Raw genomic sequence first — 23,068 nt, forward strand, 5'->3', positions numbered from 1 at the left:
GCGGTAAGGGAAAGCGAGGCTCCCCCACACACACAAAAAAGTCGTCGACGCTCCACAATTCGGAGTCGGCGCCGCCTCCTTCTTCCCCCGCGCCTAAATAATTCTCTCTGCCTCAGATTCGACCGCTCTCAGAAAACGGCTGCCCTGCTGCGCGCATCTGCTTCGGAATCAAGTCCCTTCGCCTCCGGGGAATCTTGAGAGCCACCGCCTGCGTTCCGTGGTAAAGGACCCCTGCTGCACCGGGGCCAGGTTGCAGGTGAGGGACTGCCTGTGGGAATGCTCTCCTGCGGGAGGAAACAAAATGCGTCTTGCACATAGGAAATGAAAAAGCTGGACAGGACCCTTCCTATGCTGGGACATAAGTGGGTGGGCACTCCTTTAGTTGTTTTCCCTTAGCCATTCCACATTCCCTTCTGCTGGAGGACAGAGCTGTGCATGTTGCACCGGCTATCCTAGTCTTCACAAACTAGCCTGCTACTAGGTGTTGTAGAAGATGCTATACAATGTTGAAGCAACAATCAACTGGCAGTTCCTGTATATGGAACAGGAAGGAGGCAGCATCTTGTCCTTTGCCCATGACCGCAGAATGTCATAGGCCAACCCCAAGCAATACATTTTCAATGCTGCCTCTCCCATTCCTGCAATTGGATTCATTTTGCTGACTTTCCCAGTCCTTAATCCTCCTTTATTGCTAACCTCATAAAGACCCAGAAGGTGAATTAGGGATATGTTTGGATTATCTATGGGCTCTGGGCAGCTGCTTGGTTTTGCCAAGTGGTTAGTAGTGACTGTGCTTAATTTCTCTGTTTAGGATTACTGCTCAGTTTAAATGGGCTGTGAATTGAACTGTTTGCCACCATACAATCTTTACAAATTTCGCACGTCTAATGTTGATGAAAAAATACCTGATGCTGTTTGACCTGCAATTTTTGATTATACGTTTTCACATGAAGTCCACATGAAATTTAAGGAAGTTTCTCAGCTTAAAGTGAAAGGTGAAGGCAGATTTAGAAATTAAGGTGTAGATACAGTTTTGCACTTGGACCGACAAGTGTTTTTTGTTGATACGAGAAATGCTACATCCTGTATAAATTTTTTTACATTTACTACTTTAGTTAGTCTCAAGATCTCAACAGTCTCAACTTAGATCCTGTTACCAAACACACATTACATGAAAGTCATTTGTTTGGATTTCAATGAAATTTTAAATTGGCATGATCCCAAGTTAAAATCTGCAAACAAAAACAATAGATTCACACAGTGCAGCACAGTGTTTTGTGCCCCTGGGCTTCTAGCAGACAGCCAGTGTTATGAGCTTTGAAAGCATACTACTTATTTGAAGTTATGGGATGTTTGAATCCAAGCTCTTCCTGCCCCCCCATATCCTGACAGAGAAAGAGGTCTGGGTTCAGTCCCTTCTCCCCGCACCCCAGCTGACTGTCACTGTCAAAATTGAGAGCTATGTAATCTCTCAAGCTATGTGCACCCAGATCCCAATCAGTCACTGCAAACTACAAACCTTCAAAGCTGAATACAGATCTGGCCTCAGAATCCACACACAGAGGTTGTTGTTGCATGTGTGGTTCCTGATCAGCAGGCCTGTGCTTGTACTGTCTTTGCTGTATTAGTGAATATGTTTTTAGTGTCACACTGTTTGCCATTTCTTTGTAAGCTACTTAAAATTATGCTTATTGTTTCTATTTCTACAAAGGTATTTAAGCAATGGATTCATTATAAATTATTTTGAATTTTCAGGACAGTCCTCAAAATTCTCAAAGCAAAATCAAGATTTCCTTTCTTTGTTCAGTGAGGATAGAGAGGGAGAGAAAGAAAATTACTAGCATACTTTAAATGGGGGAAAATATCTGTGGCAGTTGTTTCCTTTTTAAAAAAACAACAACTTGTTTTCTCACATATAATCTTTGGTTTCTGATTATTTTTTCACTAAAATAGATATATTAACAAACCATGGGCAACCCAGAGGTAATAACTGAAGCATATGTAGCTGTAATCCGTCCAAAGAACGCTGCAAGCCTGAATTCTCGTGAATATCGTGCTAAATCATATGAGGTAAAATCATTCTTATTTGTTAGGAGGTGTTGAAAATGCATTAAATGAGAGGGTTTTTTATTGTAGGAAATTGTTGTTGTTGTTAAAATTTGTATACTGCCCTTCATCCAAGGATCACAGGGTGGCTCACAACATAAAAATAAAAACACAAAATACATAATTGAAACAAAACACTAACCCTTCTTCCATGAATACATTTAAAAGAACGTATAAATTATGGTGTAGCATCATAATCCTAGTCCTAGGTACAGACAGAAATTTAGGAAGTAATCTGACGTTAGAGATTGAATTTCCTACAGCAACGTATCTTCTGCGTAAGAAAGTAGTTCATCATAGCCCCATTTCATCATTTCACTTTTGCCTTTTAATGCCATCATATGATAGGTGCAGAGTAATTCTGTCACCATGTAAGTTGCTATTAAATATTTCTCAATTGTTACAATAACCACAATGTACAGCTAGTACATCATACTGCTGCTTAATATCTCAGAGATATTGCTCAGAATACAGTGGTGCCCAGCAAGACAAATGCCTCGCAAGACGAAAAACCCGCAAGACGAAAGGGTTTTTCGGTTTTTGCGTCGCTTCGCTAGACGATTTTCCCTATGGGCTTGCTTCGCAAGACGAAAGCCCATAGGGAAATCTCCGGGGACCCCTTTTAAATGCTGGCGGTGGGGAGCATAGCCTTTCCCCCCCCTCCTGACTTCAGAAGAGGTCCAGGAAGGCCGGCGGGGGCGAAAGGTTTTGCTCCCCACCGCCAGCATTTTAAAAGCGGTCCGGGATAGCAGGGAAGCGCTTCCCGCTATCCCGGACGGCTTTTGAAGGCAGGCGGGGGAGCAAAGACCTTTGCCCCCCGCCAGCCTTCAGAAGAGGTCCAGGACCTCTTCCGAAGGCGGGCGGGGGGCAAAAGTCTTTGTCCCCCCTGCCTGCCTTCCCGGGGGCTTTTAAATCGCCCCGGGACTGTCCGGGGCGATTTAAAAGCGCCCGGACGGCTTTTGAAGGCAGGCGGGGGGGAGCAAAGACTTTTGCCCCCCGCCAGCCTTCAGAAGAGGTCCTGGACCTCTTCTGAAGGCGGGCGGGGGGCAAAAGTCTTTGTCCCCCCTGCCTGCCTTCCCGGGGGCTTTTAAATCGCCCCGGGACTGTCCCTAGGAAGTCCCCAGGAGGCAGGCAGGGGGGACAAAGTCCCCAGGAAGGCAGGCAGGGGGGACAAAGACTTTTGCCCCCCGCCCGCCTTCGGAAGAGGTCCTGGACCTCTTCTGAAGGCTGGCGGGGGGCAAAAGTCTTTGCTCCCCCCCCCCCGCCTGCCTTCAAAAGCCGTCCGGGGGCTTTTAAATCGCCCCGGACAGTCCCGGGGCGATTTAAAAGCCCCCGGGAAGGCAGGCAGGGGGGACAAAGACTTTTGCCCCCCGCCCACCTTCGGAAGAGGTCCTGGACCTCTTCCGTAGGCGGGCGGGGGGGGGCAAAAGTCTTTGTCCCCCCTGCCTGCCTTCCCGGGAGAGTGGGAAGGCAGCGTTGCGTTTTCAGCTCTCCCGGGAAGGCAGGCAGGGGGGAGCAAAGACTTTCGCCCCCCGCCGGCCTTCAGAAGAGGTCGGGGGACAGACTGTCCCCGGACCTGGTCTGAAGGCGGTTTCCATAGGAACGCATTAATTGATTTTTAATGCATTCCTATGGGAAACCGTGCTTCGCAAGACGAAAAACTCGCAAGACGAAAAGACTTGCGGAACGAATTAATTTCGTCTTGCGAGGCACCACTGTATTGTGGGGAAGTGATGCAGTTACAAAACACCCTAACAGAAGGATGTGTGGGGTGTAGTAATATTGCTAAAATTCTATTTTGTTGCTATGTGTTTAGCCAAGCTAGCAAAATTGTTACCAATAAAAGATTATCACAGAGCAAATTATGTGGCATTCACACAGTCAACATTCATGTTATGCTCAACAAAGTTATAGTTAACTGGAGTTTGTTGATCCAGGCAACATAACAAACCACAGTTAATCAACCACAAAAGCAAAAGCTTGCAAACATCTCTGCCCCAGCTGCATAGGAGAAGGGGAAGCACACAAGGTGAAAGCTTGCCGCAGCACATTTAAGATAATCAACTAGTCTAGAGTAAATGTCTTGAAATATGCAGAGCAAATTTCCTTTCTCCCAGTTCTCTTTCAACATTAAGAAGGTATGGACTTATTTTACAGAATAATTTTATTCAATTCCTCATATTTTGAATTTTCACCAGTCTCTCTTAATGCTTTATTTATTAAATAGCCATTCAATGAATGCAATAGCATGTTAATTGTGATTATGAACATTTTCATTTTGTACAGAGGGCTTTTGAAATTCAAAAGCTTAAGCAAATGCATGAATTTGCATTGACTCAATAATACAAAAAAACAAAATTATGTTATTGAAATGCATGTGGTCAAAGAATAATGAAATAATACTGTATTTCCAAAATAGCAGCAGGTAATTCTGTGGTACATCCATAATGGATCTTATTTGCAGACACAATTTAAATACTGTACAGATTTATTTTAAGCTTCCAGATATTTCTTTTTATTCAGGGAATTCAATGCAGAAATGGACCTTACAGTACAGTATTTTGAATTAAAAAAAACTTGCATTATGAGCCTAAACATTTTTTTTACCATTATCTACATCTCATACCAACATGGCATTGCCTAAAAAGTAAAGCTTGCACATTGGTATATCTCATTCTAAGTATATGAATGCAAGGTCAGCCTTTGTTTAGACAGTGCTATTATTCTTTCAAAATACAGATCTTTGTATTAACTAATGTTTACCTTGATTTTCATTAGATTTTGTTGCTTGAAGTTCCCATCGAAGGACACAAGAAAAAAAGAAGAAAAATGTTGTTGGAAACTAAAATTCAAGGAGGCGGCGATATATCCCAAAAAATCTTGGATTATATACTAGAAACCACCAAACCAATTTCACCAGGAAATCAAGGTATTAAAGGTAAGGATGGCTGTTTCTGCTTTCTAAAATAAATAACCAGGTCAGTCTCCCTAACCCCATTTATTTTCTGCTTGATAACCAATGACAGTCTGTACAGCTAAAACAACAATCTTCATTATTCTCCATAATGCTTGTTGTAATATGAAGATTTTTACTTATTTTTCAAAGTTAAGAAAGTTCTTATCTGGCTAAAGGAGAGGTTCTGAAAGAAGAGCTCTGGTACTGGAAAAGCCTGGTCCTTGTCTATGCCAATCTATTCTTAGAAAGTTGGAGCAAGCACTCATTTGAAGTCTCCCCAGTAAGAGGAGGCAGGTACAGAAAAGGGTGCTTACTCAGTCAACTGGAGCCTAGGTCACTTAAAAGTTAAAATCAGTACTTTGTACTGTGCCTTGAAACTAACTGGGTGTCACTGCAGTTGTTATATTCCAGGTGTAATCCGCTTCCTCCAGTTCCCTCCTATTAGGGCTTAACCACGCTTACCTTTTGACCAACTCTTTCCAGGCAGAGATCCACACTTTAATGCTTGCTCCATGTCCGAGTGTGGTTCCCCTTGCCTCAAAACCCACTATTTTAAAGCTGAATTGGAGCAAATGTCAGTTCGGGTTTTCCAGAGATTGATGCTTGCTGCAATTCAGCTTTAAAGAATGGGTTTTTGCAGGGCAAATTCTGAAGCAAAAGAAAACCAGGGGTGCTCAAACATGGAGCTTTAAATCACACCTGGAAAGAGCAGAAGAAAACTTAATCAAATGGGCGGCTGCACTAATTGAAGCTTCTAAGCCATCTTCAAAGTCAGCCCCATATAGAGTATGCTCTTGTAGCCTAACAATTAACGAAGGGTTAAATCCAATGCTAGTTGTACTCATAGTGCACCTATGGGGATAGAATTCAATGTATCACTCAGTGCAGTATGTGTGCAGGAAACTAAGTCATCTCAAGCAGTGGGACTTTCCCTCCCTCCCTCTCCCCCCCCACCTTCTAAACCTGTTCTGGGGTTTTCTCCAACCCTCCAGAGCAGATTTTAGGGCCATGGGGGGTGTAAGTCCCATGCATGCAACATTTTAGTTGAATCCTGCCCATTAAAATGAGTGAGCATGGCTAACCTAGGTCCATTTAATTTCAATGAGTCTTACACTGAGTATAATTTAGTTGGCCACAGCCTACTGCATGGATCACAGTCACCTGGCTATTATGCCAGCAGTGACAGGTCTTGATTGATAACAGCCCAAACTAGTGAACGTTAATCTTGGTTACATCAACAGCTTGAGAATTCAGGAGAATTGCCAGGGCTGATAGTACCCCAGAATCTCCAATCCAGAAGAGTGGGACCAGTGTGTTTTAATTATTAAAGGATTATTATTGTATACAGGAAAACGAGTTCTGTTAATGAAGACTTTCCCTCTTGATGGCGAGAAGGCAGGCAAGGATGCATCCCTTTTTGTTGTACCAACAGTAGTCAAAGGTAAAAATTAAAATGTTAACATTAAAGCTGCACATAATTAGCAAATGTTAATATCATTTTCTTTAAAATGTACATGAATCGCACAATCCTACGATTTCACACCAACCAGTTCCACTCAGGGCTACACTTGAATGCTTTTAAGAAATGGAACTTCTTTTTCAAAATGAAAAGGGGAAAACATATTATTTATGAGGATGAGAGAGGATAATCAGTTGAGGAGCGGGAAAGGGAGAGAAAGGATAGTGGCAAGCTGCATCAGGCACTGGTGTTTGTCAGGGTTGCTTACTGCTGATTAAATCACAAATTATATTCAGTCTGTGCCCATCAGTGCAATCCTATGCATGTATTCACAGATGCAAGCCTCATTGAATTCAGTGGGGATTACTCTCAGGTAAGTGGGAATAGAAATGAGGCCGTAATGCTCATGGAACATCATTCAACAAGGTTACACTGCAACTTATATTGGGAGAAAATTGCATTTTTCCAGAAACAAAATAACGTGCTTTGATGAATATAATAATGAGATGTCCATGCAGCCTTGGGAATTTAATTTGTGGGGCATAGGAATATAAGAACAAAATGTAATGTTATCAGGCCAAAATTGCGTAATAGAATACATGAGATTTGTTCAGCGTTTTTGTTTTAAAAAGTATCTTCTCCTTTGTAGATAATACAAAATATGCCTACAGTCCTGGATGTCCAGTTTTCTACTGCTTACAAGACATCATGAGGGTCTGCAGTGAATCCAGTACTCACTTTGCTACAGTAACAGCTAGAATGTTAATTTACTTGGATAAGTAAGACATTTTTAATAGAACTCCTTGAGTCTATAAAAAGAAAATGACACTAAATAATTAAATATTTTAAAGTATTCTTAACATTTTACATACCATAATATTTCAAGACAGATCATGTTTTACTTTAAAAAAAAAAGTTGCAGGTCCTAAGCACTTGTTCTTAAGTGTTTGTATCAGTGTATCTCTCTAAGGGCTTACTATGGGTATGTGTTTACGTTATGCTGTGCTAATTATCTGCTAATCTTCAATAAAAGCAACAATGCTAAAACATTTTTGCCCGTTGTGTTCTGCAGGTGGTTAGAAGAACGGCATTCACAATCCCATTCAATCCCCGCTTTATTCAGACCATCTCCCTTGGAGCGGATCAAAACAAATGTCACAAACCCTGCATACGCTGTTGAACCTGGGCAGACAGAGAGCTCGCTTCATATGGGATACACAGCATTGGAAATCAAGAGTAAAATGCTGGCACTTGAGAAGGCAGACATGTGCATCTACAACCCTTTATTTGGCTCAGATCTTCAGTATACCAATAGGGTAAGAGGAGATCATTATTAATTTACCATATATACTCGAGTATAAGCCGTCCCGAATATAAGCCGAGGCACCTATTTTAGCACAAAAAACTGGGAAAACTTATTGACTCGTGTATAAGCCGGTTCACCACACCACAAACCTGGTGGTGGCAGCAGCGGAGGAGGAAGAACAAGCAGCCCGAAAGGGCTCCTTTCGGGCCGCTTGTCCCTCCGTCGCCACCTCTGTGCCTGCCCTTGCGAGAGGCAGGCGGCAGCGGCTGGACCAGCGGCGAGAAAGGGCTCCTTTCGGGCTGCTCGTCCCTCTGCTGCTACCCACCTCACTCGAGTATAAAAAATGTGCTGAAAAAGTCAGCTTATACTCGAGTATATATGGTAAGAGTGTTAGATTTTTAATGTTCGTTAGGGTGTACTTTGAGCCTTTTTCTTCTTCATTATATGGTATTTCCAGGTCGACAAAGTGGTTATAAATCCATACTTTGGACTTGGAGCCCCAGACTATTCAAAAATACAGATTCCAAAACGTGAAAAGTGGCAACGCAGCATGAGCAGTGTCATGGAAGACAAGTACTGTGTTATTTTTATTCATTTCTTTACAAAAGAATTGCCCCCTGAAGTCCAAACCCTTATTTATTTATTTAAAAACTGTATAGGCATTATTGCTTCCAGAGTGGATCAGGGCAATCCTAAATATGTTTACTCATAAGTAAATCCCATTATGTTCAGTAGAGTATACTCTTTCGTAAGTTTGCATTTTTTTTAAGTAATAATTTTTATTAAGCTTTCAATTTTACATTTCAAAATAACACATTTTACAAACTTTAAAATATCCAGTGACTTTTTATAATAAACTGCAGTAAGTCCATCTGGCCCTGGTGCTTTCCCCATTTTCATTTGGTTTATTGCCATTTGCAGTTCCGATATTGAGGTGGGCGCATTCAGAATTTGCCAATTTTTCTTAGATACTCGGGGTATGTAACAGTCACTTAAAGTAAGTTTGCATAAGTTCTGTAATGATCTCAGGTCCCTTGCTGGAGAGGGCAGTGGCAACGACCACAGTCAAAGCTATGAGCAGCCCCTTAACTTCCCCTCAAAGTGTGTTGGCTCTTAAAAGTGAAATATCCCATCAGTGTACTAAGACTGTAAAGTAGAAATAGGTTTTAAATGCAGCCCCACCCCGCATTGCATTGCATTGCATTGCATTAGTGGGAGGAAAACCAACTCCTTTACTGTCTCGTCTTTACTTTTCTCTTTAGATCAAAGCAACAGGATGCTTTTGATGAAGCAGTTGTATAACATTACTGAAATATCATATCTTAATTCCCTCCCCACCCCACAGGGAACGTCAGTGGGTTGATGATTTCCCTCTTCATCGCAGTGCTTGTGAAGGAGATTCTGAGTTATTGAGTCAACTTCTCAATGAAAACTTTTCAGTCAACCAGCTTGACAGTGATCATTGGGCACCCATCCATTACGCATGCTGGTGAGCAGAGTACTCTTGCATTGAACTCCAAAACAGGGAATTGTTCACAATTAAAACCATCTGTTTGTGTCTTCATGGTTATGTGTGTGTCTGTGTGTTCAAGCTTTTGTCATGCTCAAACGTAGCTGAGAAATAGAATGCAGCTATGTGGGTGTAGGGTGTGGCTCCGCAGCTGAGGATTTGCTCACTTCTCGGTGTCTCTGAGCTTTGGAGGACAAAGTAAACCATCTGTAGTGTAGCACAGACTTGGGAAAGGGCAAAATGCGAAGCTCACTGCAGATCATAGGATCATAGGACCCCCATTGAAATGTTATTTTTTTTCACATGTAACTGAATGGCTGCCATTTACCCCATATAGATTAATCAGGCTGAACTTGAGGAAACTTTATGGTGGGAACAAAGCCACTCTCCATTTCCTATAGTGGAAGGCCTAGATTCCACTGAAACTCATGGAAAAGCGTAGTTTGATGTATCACTGTCCCTCAGAAGTCTTCCCTGCATGCACATAGACTGCCCCCATCAAAAAGACGGGCATTTTGCTAATTTCTAATAATTATTGCACATTAGTTGCCCAGCTTGCATGTAATGTTAAACCAAACCATGGTTTAGCATGAACAAGTGAAGGCTGAAACTGTCACATTCTTCCCCAAGGCCTGCCACTGTTGCACTACCCACAGCTAAGCTATTGTTTGGCTTAGTATTATGTCCGAACCCAGGGTTGTGGTTTGTCTCTCCTAGATGAACTACAGGCAGAACACACCTTGATTATAACTTGTGGTTTATTAGGAGTAGGAGAAATCACAAGTCCAGATTCAGACATAAGCTAAACCATACTTTATCTGCAGATTCAGATATATGCCAAACCATAACTTAGTTGCAAGTAGTGCTACAGCAGCTAGACCAGGGAAGGAGCAAAGTGGCTCCATTTCTTCTTCTGAGCAGCCATGTTTGTTCATTTGTCCTAAACTATGGCTTTTGGCTTAGTATTAGGTGCAAATTGGGTCAGTGTGAAAGTGGGTTCTGGCAGCTCAAAGGTAACCCAGACTTTGTAGTAACTTTGCAAATGCTGTAGAAACTGGCAATCCAGTTAAGTGGCTAGGGCCAGCTTTAATGAAAAGCACCACTGCTGTAAGAGAGGCTTTCTGCAAAAAATGTACTTAGCAGTTGCTAATTTAAAAATGTATGTAAAATTTTTTGGGGGGAAACCCTCATATATTCTTAGATTATTTGAAAAAAAATGAATTTATTTATTTTAGAATAGTAACTTCTCCCACAACTAAGTGAATTTCATTAAATTGCAAATACTAATTATTTTTGTGGGGCATGAATTCATTCCAGAATGCTAGTAGTGTTTCAGACACTTAGACTGAACTAAAATAATTAAGAAGTAAGTGCAGTTTCTTACATGTGTCTTTTGTACCATTTCATAGACCATATGCAAGCTTACCTTTATTTGTATTTGTTCTCTCTGTAGGTATGGTAAAGTTGAAGCTACTCGAATGTTGTTAGAGAAAGGAAAATGCAATCCAAACTTGCTCAACGGACAGCTCAGCTCGCCTCTTCACTTTGCTGCTGGGGGTGGGCATGCCGAAATTGTACAGATTCTCCTAAACCATCCAGAAATTGATAGAGTAAGATGTATTTGTAATTTCAATCATGGTTTCTTATACAATTAAATTCTGCTTTTGAACAGTGGCTCATACTTCCATTTGCAAAAGAATAAAAACAATTAAGATGTTTCTTGAAGTCAGTACAAGAAAAGACAGTATTGTGGAGCAGGAAACACAACAGTAAATACTTCAGAAAAGTAATTCCTATTGCAAAGAAGTAATTCCTATCATTGCAGTTTGTGCTAGGAAGAATTGACACTGTGGTCAGCACTTTGAACAGTACCCTGAAAATGTTTAAGACAAGTGGTGCTCTCTAATTCAGAGCATTGAACACCCACAGAACACTGCATCTGGAAGTGCTTTTAAACCTTAATTTCCTAATCATGAGCATGATTCTGTTCTTTGGTGGTAGGACTGGAAAACACACTTCAGAAGTGGAGTCATGCCAGCTGATAAGTGAAGGGTACTTTCCAAGAAGGGGACGGTGGATGTTGCAGCCTTTACTTGAGGGGCTGTAGCTTAATAGTGGAGCACACGATTTGCATGCAAAAGGTCCCAGGGTTTTTGAAAGCCTTTGAAAGAAAGGCTTGTGTCTGAAACACTGGATGTCCCCTGCCAGTCATTGTGTAAGCAGTGCTGAGCCAGGTGGACCAGTGGCCTAACACAGCATAAGACAGGTTGCTATGTTGCATTTAGAAAGCTGTGTTTTAAATCTCGTATTGTTTCTGTTTGTAGCACATCACTGATCAACAAGGAAGAACCCCACTGAACGTCTGTGAAGAGAACAAACAAAATGAGTGGGCAAAAACCGCTAACTTGCTGAAAGAGGCCGCAAACAAACAAGTATGCAATGACCTTTCAGATTTTAGTAAAGGTCCTTAAAAGCAAAAGGAAGTGTTTGCTGGTTATTGTATTTGTTAAAAACCAATATATATATATTAATAAAAAGCAAATGGAAGCATTAATCCAGGAGCAGTCGGTGTGGTGGGGAAGTGCCATAGATAGACGCATTCCTGATAGATGCATCCTTTACCATGATGGGGCAGGACAGTGGTGAGGTTGAGGCTGTATGGGTATAGTGGCAGGGGCAAGCTTTGCTAGCTTTGCTTTGACCTCATCGCCAACCTGCACAGCATAATCCCTCAGCATCTTACATTTATCTCATGTGTAGTGACATGGTGTTATGGCAAGCCCATAAACATAAGATGCTGCTGAGTAGAATTTATCATTTCCATTTTAATCTAATTTGTTAACACCACAGACCTTCTCAAATATTTTCTTCCCAGAGTTATTTTAATGGACTTTCTATAATGAATAAATTCTTGTGCAGCAGAACAACTTGCAATAGTGCAAGTCTCGAAAATCCAGTTCAGCATGCCATTTGAATGAACTTCCCTATGTCATCTGTGCTGCAATGGGCCTCGGAAGCAGAGCTTGACACAAGGGACCTCTGACCTTTCTCCTGCGCTTGTACCTGGAGAAGTGTGTCTCTTGACCTTGTGTCTCGTTTCAGGGATGCTTAGATACTAATATTGCCCCTTTTTCCACTGGGGGGGGGCAAGGTACTGCCACCCACAAATTTTGGCTTGCTACCAGGACCAGGCAAGGTTTCAGTATTTCCTGTTTTCATTTATTTCCTCTAGTATGAGAAGGTACGAATTTATCGAATGGATGGGTCATACCGCTCTGTGGAGTTGAAACATGGAAACAACACCACTGTGCAACAGATAATGGAAGGAATGCGTCTTTCTCAAGAGACACAGCAGTATTTCACTATTTGGATCTGTTCTGAAAATCTTAGTAAGTAATTGGTATCTTGATGACATCTGGTGGTGGGGTGGATGGGGAAGAACAGTCTTTCAGGCAAAAAAACAGGCGTCCTTCCAGGCCTAATTTGGCCCATGCGCCGGAGGTTGTCCATCCTCTCTCCCTAGCAGCCAGCCTCCTCCTTTGGAGCAGGATCTCTGAGAGGTTCTGAAGAAAGCAGTCTTTCACCTGACCTGCTCCCAAGCCTTTAAGAGCTTCAAAGTTTATGAACAGAACTTTAAATTGGATCCAGAAACTCAAGTGGGAGCCCGTGCAGCTGACAAAGCAGTGGCATAATATGATCAAAACTTCCAGGCATAGTTAATAATCTTGCAGCCCAACTTTTGGACCAGCTGTAGTTTCAAAACTACTTTTAAAGACAGATCCAAGTGTAATGCATTATAATAGTTTAAATAGTTCACTTGAACACCAGTAGCAAACTATGCCTCTAGCTACGATTGTAGCTGGTATATTAGCTGAAGCTAACAAGAGGCCTGAGCTCTTAGTGTTTCTGCCTTTTCTGACAAAAAGCTGACTTTTGCACTTTTGTTAAGTGCATCCATTTTTCTAGGACACTGGTAACTGGTATAGACCACATTGCATTTGCATGGTTGGGAGAGGTGGTGACAGTACCATGCATATTCAGTCGACTTCTTGTTTCATGTGCTTCATAAATACAGTGGAACCTCGGGTTGTGAACGTGATCCATGCGGGAAGCACGTTCGCAACCTGCAGCGCTGTGTCTGAGCACGCGCGGGTCGTGATTTGGTGCTTCTGCGCATGTGCAAAGCACCAAAACCCGGAAGTAACCCGTTGCGGTACTTCCCGGTTCGGCGCAGTGTGCAACCCGAAACTGCGTAACCTGAAGCATCTGTAACCCGAGGTACCACTGTAACAAGAGACATCCCAAAGCAATACAATACAATAAAGACACATGTGGAGCAATCACATGTATAAAAACATGTGTGCATGCCATTCAAGTTCAATACAGATATTAACTGCAGGGGGGAATCCATGTAAGATTGTTGAAAGAACTTCAACAGTTGCCAAAGGACAATAGGAAATATATAACATTGCTATTTATGACATTTTGCTTTTATAATCCTGCCTTCTTTCAAACATACTCGGTACTGTACAGCATTCACACATACTTGATACACACAGTGAGACATTGTATTGTTTGATTTATTTAAATTAAAGAGCTTTTGTTGTATAGATCTCCAGCTGAAACCGTATCACAAGCCTCTGCAGCACGTTCGCGACTGGACGGAAATACTCACTGAACTGACAAACCTGGATCCTCAAAGGGAAACCCCACAGCTTTTCCTGAGGAGGGATGTAAGACTTCCTTTAGAGCTTGAAAAAAAGGTTGGCATTTTATGTTCTGCTATATCAAATTCAGGTTCAACGCCTGAATCTCTAGACAGAGTCCAGTATAATGATTTCACTTAGTTTGTTCTTCTGAATTCTTCAGATAATGCAGCTTGGCCAAGGGAAGCCAACGTGATGCTCTTCATATTTTGCTGGACTACAACTCCCATCATCCCCAACTGCTGACCATGCTGGCTGGGAGTGATGGGAGCTGTAGTCTCAACAGCATCTGAAGGCCATTTATGATCAATAGAGTGACTGGGGAAACCCAGCCAGATGGGCGAGGTATAATTGTTGTTGTTGTTAAGTGGGCAGCTAGATCTAAGCTGTGATGTAGCGTTTTTAATGTTCAAGCTTTTAAACATTATTTTAAATTTATTTTGTTTTAAATAACCAACTTGAACTTAAAATTTAAATAACTATTAATTGCTTTGCTACTGAGCAAACCAAATAAGAACTAATGATGTTTTAATTTTTAATATAGACACATTTTATTTTCTATGCTATAGATTGAGGATCCACTGGCTATTCTTATCCTATTTGATGAGGCCAGGTACAATTTATTAAAGGGTTTCTATACGTCACCTGATGCCAAGCTGATAACACTTGCAAGTCTGCTGCTGCAAATAGTCTATGGAAATTATGAAAGTAAAAAGCACAAGCAAGGCTTCCTAAAGTGAGTGGATTTTAAAATATTGATATGCTTTTTGTTTTAAAATGAAGATATTCAGATAAGAGAGTCTAAAAGACTACTTCATGATTGGAGGTGTTGGCTGATTTTGGGTTCCCTCACTTCTACATAGATAACCAATACAGTTAAAGGTGACTTAACCAATCACCTGAGCAGCAAGATGGATCATCAGAATGCTATAATGTGCATTATAGCCTATTTGCATGCATGAACTGTTGATAAAAGGGCAAACAGATTTTGTTTTTTATCTGTTCAATATTATAAAAGTGGTTAAACGTGTTTGGTTTTTATTTACAGTGAAGAAAACTTAAAATCTATAGTACCAATCACCAAATTAAAAAGCAAGGCACCTCACTGGACAAATCGAATACTTCATGAATACAAGGTACGATATTGAGCAACGTCACAAAAACCTGAAAGCACGCCGATCGTAAATTTTAATGTTGTACATTTGTTTTTATATTGTAAACTGCTACAGGTTACGTTGTATGATTTTAGATGAAAGTTTTCCTTCTATTCTCTGTCATCCATTGTAAAGGCCTTTGGCTATATACAGTAAAATTGACTCTCACCATAATTTAAAATGTCCTTTATTTTCTGGAAATGTTAGGGCAACAAAAATAAATTGCCAACCAAGAGATCTAACGGCTAATTTTTGAGTCATTGCTATCGGTGACCAGCTTTGCATGCCACATTAAACTATTGTTAAAATAAGCTCTGGTGTAATATGAATCCATTGCTTCCTCTCCACTGGTAATATGCTGCTGGGGAACTAAGCTATGGTTTGGCATAGCGCTATGTCTGAACCTGGGCTAAGGGTTTGTTTCTGTCCAAACAAACTAAGGGGTACTGGATTATTTTGGAGAATCAAACCATGAACCCAGGTTTAGCAGAAATGCTAAATGAAATTTAACTTCCTGATCTCCCCCGCCCAAAATTCTTATTGAAGTCAACAGCATGGTTATGAATTTCTTTCCATCTTGTATGTATTCATATGTATTCATATCAAAGTATCCTTAAGCAAAGTATTTCTGTCATTTCACCCTGTGCAAAGAATCTGGATCCAAATACAGTGGAGCCTCGGGTTACGGACATAATCATGGCGGAGGCACGTCCGCAGCCTGCAGCGTTCGCATCCTGAAGCGCCTCACCTGCGCAGGCAATTTAGCGCTTCTGCGCATGCGCGAGTGGCGAAACCCAGAAGTAACCCGTTCCAGTACTGTGCTTCCGGGTTTCCCGCAGTCTGCAACCAAAAAGCACATAACCTGAAACATCCATAACATGGCTGTAGAAGTTAAAATCTCAACTTTTGTGGGTATGTCAATTTGTATTTGCAGAATCTCAGTACCAGTGAAGGCGTTAGTAAAGAGATGCATCACCTGCAGCGCATGTTTTTGCAGACCTGCTGGGAGATTCCTACCTATGGGGCTGCTTTTTTCACAGGACAAGTATTCACAAAAGCAAGCTCAAGCAATCATAAAGTCATCAGAGTGTATGTAGGTGTAAATGTCAAAGGACTCCACCTTCTCAATATGGAAACAAAGGTACAGTCAGTTTTGAGTATTAACGCTATCTGTGAACATAATGCATAAAGTGTGTGTCAGAGCCACCCGTTTGGTCCCAGCTCACAAGAGACCCAACTCCGATCCGGTTTATTTACAGAAAGTCTTTATTGAAGATCATGGTTGCGTTTACATTCCATCTTTGTGACTCTACGTCTGTAACGTTAGACCGCTGAAGTCCCCTCTGAATCTGTCCCGCCGAGGCACCAATTTAAGAGGCTAGTCCTGGACCACCTCTTCCTCTCCTTCCTTTTCCGCAGGGTCTTTCTGCCCCCCTGGGTTCCCCCTCGCCGGGACTCGCCCGAGGCTGAATCCTCTGACGCCTCTGCCCCCCTCCTTCTCGCTTTGGGGCCGGGCTCCTCCCCAGGGCTCTCCTCACTTCCGCGCGCCTCTACATTTGAACTTGGCGCGCGTACGTTGCTTCTGACCTTTCTCTCGACCGCTACACTGCTCCCGGTGCTGCTCTCCGCCCCTTCCAGCTGAGCGCCCTGCTCCGATCTCCTTCCCCTGTCTCTTCCTTGCTCTGCTCCCTCTGACACACTGGTAACTCCACCCCCTTCACTCCGTTCCGGCTGAGAAGCCGGCTCCTGTCTCCAACTCCCACTGGGGCTTCTCCCTTCGCTCCCCTGCTCCTCACTGCTTCCCCCTTGTCCCCCCTTTGGTCTGACCAGGGGGGCCCCCTTTTGGGAGTCCTCTGACTCACTGGTCAGACTCATGGACGACCTTTGGGCATCGTCATCCTCCTCCTCATCTCTCTGGGATTCTTCCCCCTCGCTCTCTGTCTCCTCCCCCATCTGCTCTTCTCTCCCTGAAACCCTGACAGTGTGCATATTCTATACAGCATATATCAATAATGTTATTCTATTTAACTTAGTAGTATTTCATTTTTTGTAATTCAGAACAGAATATGTCAGACAGTGAGCACATATGTAGCTTATTGAGGAAAGCACTTTTATTTAGTGTCAAATTTATAGATAATGTTGGCTTTCCTTTATATTGACAGGCATTGCTCATATCTTTAAGATATGGTTGCTTTATGTGGCAGCTGGGAGATGGAGACAGCTGTTTTCAAATTCATAGTCTGGAAAACAAAATGAGCTTTATAGTCCATACCAAGCAGGTAAGCAAACGACTGATTTCACACATTCCTCACCCCCCCCCCAATTTTTTTCCTGGTGCTGTGCATGCCTAACAATTACATTTTAGGACAGATATCAATTGCAGTTAGTTTTGGAGAGGGGACACAGGTGGCGCTGTGGTCTACACCACTTGAGCCTCTTGGGCTTGCCAATCAGAAGGTTGTCAGTTCAAATCCCCGCAACGGGGTGAGCTCCCGTTGCTCTGTTTCAGCTTCTGCCAACCTAGCAGTTTGAAAGCATACCAGCACAAGTAGATAAATAGGTACTGCTGTGGCAGGAAGGTAAACGGCATTTCCATGCACTCTGGCACTTGTCACGTTCCTTTGCCAGTAGCAGTTTAGTCATGCTGGCCACAAGACCCAGAAATCTGTCTGTGGACAAACGTTTGCTCCCTCAGCCTGAAAAGCAAGATGAGCGCCACACCCCATAGTCACCTTTGACTGGACTTTGACTGTTGATTGGACTAGCATTGGTTTAAAGAAACACAGTAGTTCTGCACTATAGTTTGATTTAGGCAGATGAACAAGTAACACTACTCAGCTGTTAAAAAAATATTCAATGTCTGCCATAGAGCCCTAAAAATCTGTGCTTAGAACTAGTTTACACTCTTTATAGTCCATGGAGCATACATTTTCAACACTAACAAGCAGTTATCTCTATTTGTAAATGTTATTTATCCTTGTCTCACAATATAGCTTGGGCCATCTTCCCAAACCTGGTGCCCTTCAGATGCCATGGGCTACAGCTTCCATCATCCCAGGCCAGCAGGGGAGGATGGCAATTGTAGTCCAAAACATTGAGAGGGCACCAGGTTGGGGAAGGCTGATTTGACTAATATTTTATAAAAGCAGATTTCTGAACCAAAGTTGTTCTTTCCACCCGCACTGTGGACTAAGGTTAAGGTTTTTCATCATATTTAAATGAAGGTTATACTACATTAAATTAAGATTCGATTCTGGTGTCTCCTATAAAAAGGGTAAAGGTCAAAGAGACATGAGTTCTTACACAAATAGTCAAAAGAATTCGCTAGATAGAACAGGGAAATATAATAATAATAATAAATAATAAATTTTATTTATATCCCGCCCTCCCCAGCCGAAGCCGGGCTCAGGGCGGCTAACAACACTAAAACAGTGCAACATTATAAAAACATTATAAAAAATAATTAAAATCAAAATTGATGGCAACCATAAACTAAAGTTTTGTAAAGATTGCCAAAGGAGGGAGTCAGGCTGCGCCCTGACCAAAGGCCTGGTGGAACAGCTCTGTCTTGCAGGCCCTGCGGAAAGATGTCAAGTCCTGCAGGGCCCTTGTCTCTTGTGACAGAGCGTTCCACCAGGTTGGAGCCGCAGCCGAAAAAGCCCTGGCTCTAGTTGAGGCCAGCCTAACCTCTCTGTGGCTTGGGACCTTCAAGATGTTTTTATTTGAAGACCGGAAGTTCCTCTGTGGGGCATACCAGGAGAGGCGGTCCCGTAGGTACGAGGGTCCTAGGCCGTATAGGGCTTTGAAGGTTAAAACCAGCACTTTAAACCTGATCCTGTACTCCACACCAGGAGCCAGTGCAGCTGGTATAGCACCGGATGAATGTGATCTTGCAGCGAAGACCCTGTAAGGAGTCTCGCTACGGCATTCTGCACCCGCTGGAGTTTCTGGGTCAGTCTCAAGGGCAGCCCCATGTAGAGCGAGTTACAATAATCCAGTCTGGAGGTGACCGTCACTTGGATCACAGTGGCTAGGTCAGGTAACCCAAATTAGAAGGTGCATAGGTTGCACAAGCTGCATCTGCCCAGTTTTTGGCAATTCCCCACTCCCATGATGTCCTAGGTTCCTTGACCTTCATGAGAGGTAATAATAGTAATAATAATTTTCTTATTTATACCCCACCCATCTGGCTGGGTTTCCCCAGCCACTGCCCAGGTTTCTCAAGAGGGTAAGTGGAGGGTGGAGATGCTGACTAATAAGCCTCCTCATACAAACAGACCTGCTCACAACATTGGCTGCAGACCAATAAAAATAATTACTTCCATCTCTAAAAAGTTACGTAAAACATGAAGTTCTGACTTTGCACTGAGCATTTAAGGCTGCAATTCCAAAAACAATCCTTTGAGTTATTCTCACTGCAGCTCCCATGCCACATCCCAGGAATTTCACGAAAGTTTCCAATCCTCCAGCAGAGGTTTTTTGGGATGCAGAGAACTGGAGTGGGGAAGAGGGGCAGGGATGCCCACTTGCACAAGTGGGCTTCCACTCACAAAGTACTGGACAGAATACGTCATATGACTGCTGTTTGGGAAACCCTGATTTGTTTTTTCTGTTTGCAGGCGGGACTTGTTGTAAAATTGCTGATGAAATTAAGCAGCCAGCTGGTTCCCAGTGAAAGAAGTAACTGAAATAAATGGAGAATGCTTATGCAATTAGCTACATTAAGCACATTTTTTGTTTCTGTAAATAAAAGCCTTGCATGTATATGAGTTGTACAGGATGAAATATGCTCTCTATTGGACTTCATACAGGAGTTTATTTGTTTATTTGTAAAATAGAATATATCTGTTATTTTTATAATAATGTTGGGGGGGGGTTATTTTCAAAACCATAACATGCATCGAGAAAAAATGTGCATATAACCAACAGTAGTTGAAAACACAATAGGATGTAAGCCCCATTAGACACAATAGGACTTACTTCTGAGTAAACTTGCATAGGATTACACTGTAAGTCTATACAGCCGTACCTTGGTTTTCAAACAGCTTAGTTTTTGAACGTTTTGGCTCCCGAACGCCGCAAACCTGGAAGTAACTGCTCCGGTTTGCGAACTATTTTTGGAAGCCGAACATCCGATGGGGCTTCCATAGCTTCTGATTGGCCGCAGGATCTTCATGCAGCCAGTCAGAAGCCCCGCTTTGGTTTTGGAAGGTTTTGGAATTTGAACGGACTTCCAGAATGGATTCCGTTCAACTTCTAAGGTACGACTGTATTCTTGTTTAAAATGGGCAATAAATAAGATTTTGCACCTCGGCTACCGAACAGAAGATTGCTTTGCAGGTTTTACAACATTATTCTGTCATGGCTTGTGTAAACTATTGCAGTAGAGCATAATTGGAGGAATGTAGTGAAACTTGAAAAATAACCTTGAGTAGTCAGCCTAGTAACAAGTGGCTATACTATAATTAAACTCGCCAAAAGTAACAAGATCTGGGGACCTCTAAAGCAGCATTCAATCCAGTGCAAATAGCTGTAGCCAGAAGAGAAAGCCAGCAACTTCCCTAGCCTGATTTTTTAAAAAAGCCAACACAACAAAAATCTTTCTTTATTACCCCTTTGTTTAGAACCTAATTTCATTAGAAACAACATCTTATTATATATTTAGAATATTGCATGGAGTCAGGGGGTTAGATCTAGCTCGGTCAAACAGAGTCCATCCACTGAACTAAATGGACATGATTAACTCAAGTCCATTTATTTCAGTGTATCTTCTTTAAGCATAATTTAGTTAGCTGCAACGCAGGAAGAACTTCGTTGAATGAAATCTAAAGTATTGTGTACTTTGTTGCCTTTTTATACTTATGAAATAATTGTTTTGCTAATTTATTGTTATGTTTATGAAGTACAGTTTTTTAAATAATATATTATTTGTACAAAGACTTGTGAAAACTAGTGTGTGTTTTTTATTTAAAACGAAAAGAAAAAGTCTGATTGACTAAATCATGATTAGTGATAGTAGGCCTGTTCGTTTCCATGCTTTTGTTAGTATTCATCTGGGCAATTTCCGACAAAACTAGCCTTTCATAAGAATCCTTCTGAGCCTGCCATTTTTCATTCACGGCATTCCTATTTGTTTCATGCCTGAGTAAAATCTTTGGTTGTGATCCAAACAGAGTGGAGGGGCCATAGTTCTGTGGCACAGAACATATTTTCCATACAGGAAGTCACAGGTTCAGTCCCTGGCATCTCTAGTTAAAAGGATTAGGTCACAGGTGAAGTGAAGGATCCCTGCGTAAGACCTGGAAAGCCACTGCTAGTCAGTGTCTTTTCTGACAGTACTCCGGAAGATAAATATTCTGACCTCATATAAAGCATCTTCTTTTGTCCCAGTTTATTTTTTAAATGGAAGTTTCATTGATCAGCTGCTTGTGATAATGCTCTTGCACTCAGATCTGGGGCATCTTGGTAGGCTACTGTAAGAATAGGATGCTGGACTAGGTTGTCCACTGGGTTGATGCAGCAGGGTTCTTATTTCACAGCTGTGAAGAGTAGGGGAGGGATAACAGAGGCCAACATGCTTAGTTGTGAGAATAGATCACAGCTTTATTGAATCACCATCTTTCAACAGTGCAACATAAGGCTTGGACACAGTAGTCCTAGTGACCAGCCTATATGATGGATAACACAGTTACTTGTGCTTCTGAAGAAAAGACTTCCATTAAGCCTTGCTAGAGAAAACCACAGGAAGGTGAATGACAAGGCAGAGGATGAGGGGTTTCTGCACCTAGCCTTCTGATGTGCCTCTCACACATCTAGCAAAACTGGCTGTAGCTTCAAAAATCCTGAGCTATACTGATGATTGGTGGTATCCTCAAACTGCTTACTCCTTCCAACCTTAAATTCCTGCCTGATACTAATGCACCCCTGGAACCTGAGTAGCAAAGACGTTTGCCTAGCTCCACCAAACTAAAGGAAGACACAGATGCTCCAGCGACTCATTCCAATAACATTAGGTCAAACTGCATTGGCCACAACCCTTGTGAGTTACTGTGTAGTTGCTGATAACCACAGCCCAGAGAACATGTATTCTCTAGTGGTTCATTCATCAGCTGAGCCACAAGTTCTTCCATCAAGCCTTGCCACTCAAGTCTGACCAATTTACCACCTGCGAATCATACACTATACCACTCAGATTTGTGTCTCTGCTATGAAAATTACATTACATTGATCAAGTGTCAATGGGTAACCAGGGTAGTGGTTATCCTTACAAGTGCCCATAGGTCCACTTTCCCATATCTTAGCTGTGTGAAAGCAATTTTGAGTGCGGCTCTCCCCCTGCACCCTTGAAGCACTTCCTGGCTGCTTTAACAGAATCCCAGAATCACATTTATCTCCTAGTTTAACCCTTGGGGTCTGGATAACAACATATACATTCAGGTAGGTAGCCGTGTTGGTCTGACGCAGTCAAAATAAAAAAACAAAAAAACTTGTCTAGTAGCACCTCATAGACCAACTAAGTTAGATCTGTGTATCTAAAGAAGTGTGCATGCACACAAAAGCTTATACCAGAATAAACTTAGTTGGTCTATGAGGTGCTACTAGACTATTATTATTATTATTATTTTTATTTATTTATTTATTTATTTATTTATTTATTTATTTATTTATTTCAACATCTGCATTGTCAGACTAGGAAGGGAGAGGAGGATTTAAAAACGTATCTCATTAAATGACTGGAATCAGACTAAAACATGGAATTAATCTCAATGTGCCACTGAATATATAGCCATACATTTTTGTATTATATTTGGGTTTGCTTGTCTGAAAATATATGGATATTTACAATACCTCTTGTGTATTCTAAAATGCAT

General features: G+C 41.9%; 1 protein-coding gene across 1 annotated transcript; it reads left to right on the forward strand.

Moving 5' to 3' along the window:
* Positions 1 to 116: 116 nt before the first annotated feature.
* On the forward strand, positions 117 to 21,136 carry KRIT1 (KRIT1 ankyrin repeat containing). Its single transcript, XM_081931237.1, has 17 exons — positions 117 to 256; positions 1,954 to 2,070; positions 4,885 to 5,044; positions 6,411 to 6,503; positions 7,171 to 7,300; positions 7,594 to 7,837; positions 8,285 to 8,400; positions 9,173 to 9,316; positions 10,791 to 10,947; positions 11,662 to 11,769; positions 12,570 to 12,726; positions 13,949 to 14,100; positions 14,613 to 14,779; positions 15,092 to 15,179; positions 16,132 to 16,338; positions 17,360 to 17,476; positions 19,817 to 21,136. The coding sequence occupies exons 2-17, from the start codon at positions 1,969 to 1,971 to the stop codon at positions 19,883 to 19,885; spliced, it is 2,211 nt and encodes a 736-aa protein (XP_081787363.1). The 5' UTR covers positions 117 to 256; positions 1,954 to 1,968; the 3' UTR covers positions 19,886 to 21,136.
* Positions 21,137 to 23,068: the final 1,932 nt, after the last annotated feature.

The sequence above is a fragment of the Podarcis melisellensis genome (genome assembly GCF_964234715.1).
Source record: "Podarcis melisellensis genome assembly, chromosome: 12".
Lineage (NCBI taxonomy): Eukaryota > Metazoa > Chordata > Lepidosauria > Squamata > Lacertidae > Podarcis > Podarcis melisellensis.

Coding starts and splice junctions, on each gene's coding strand:
- KRIT1 (XM_081931237.1), top strand. CDS start 1,969: ATGGGCAACCCAGAGGTAATAACTGAAGCATATGTAGCTGTAATCCGT. Junction 12,727..13,948: donor GATCTGTTCTGAAAATCTTA/GTAAGTAATTGG, acceptor TTTGTTGTATAG/ATCTCCAGCTGAAACCGTAT. Junction 14,780..15,091: donor CACAAGCAAGGCTTCCTAAA/GTGAGTGGATTT, acceptor TTTTATTTACAG/TGAAGAAAACTTAAAATCTA.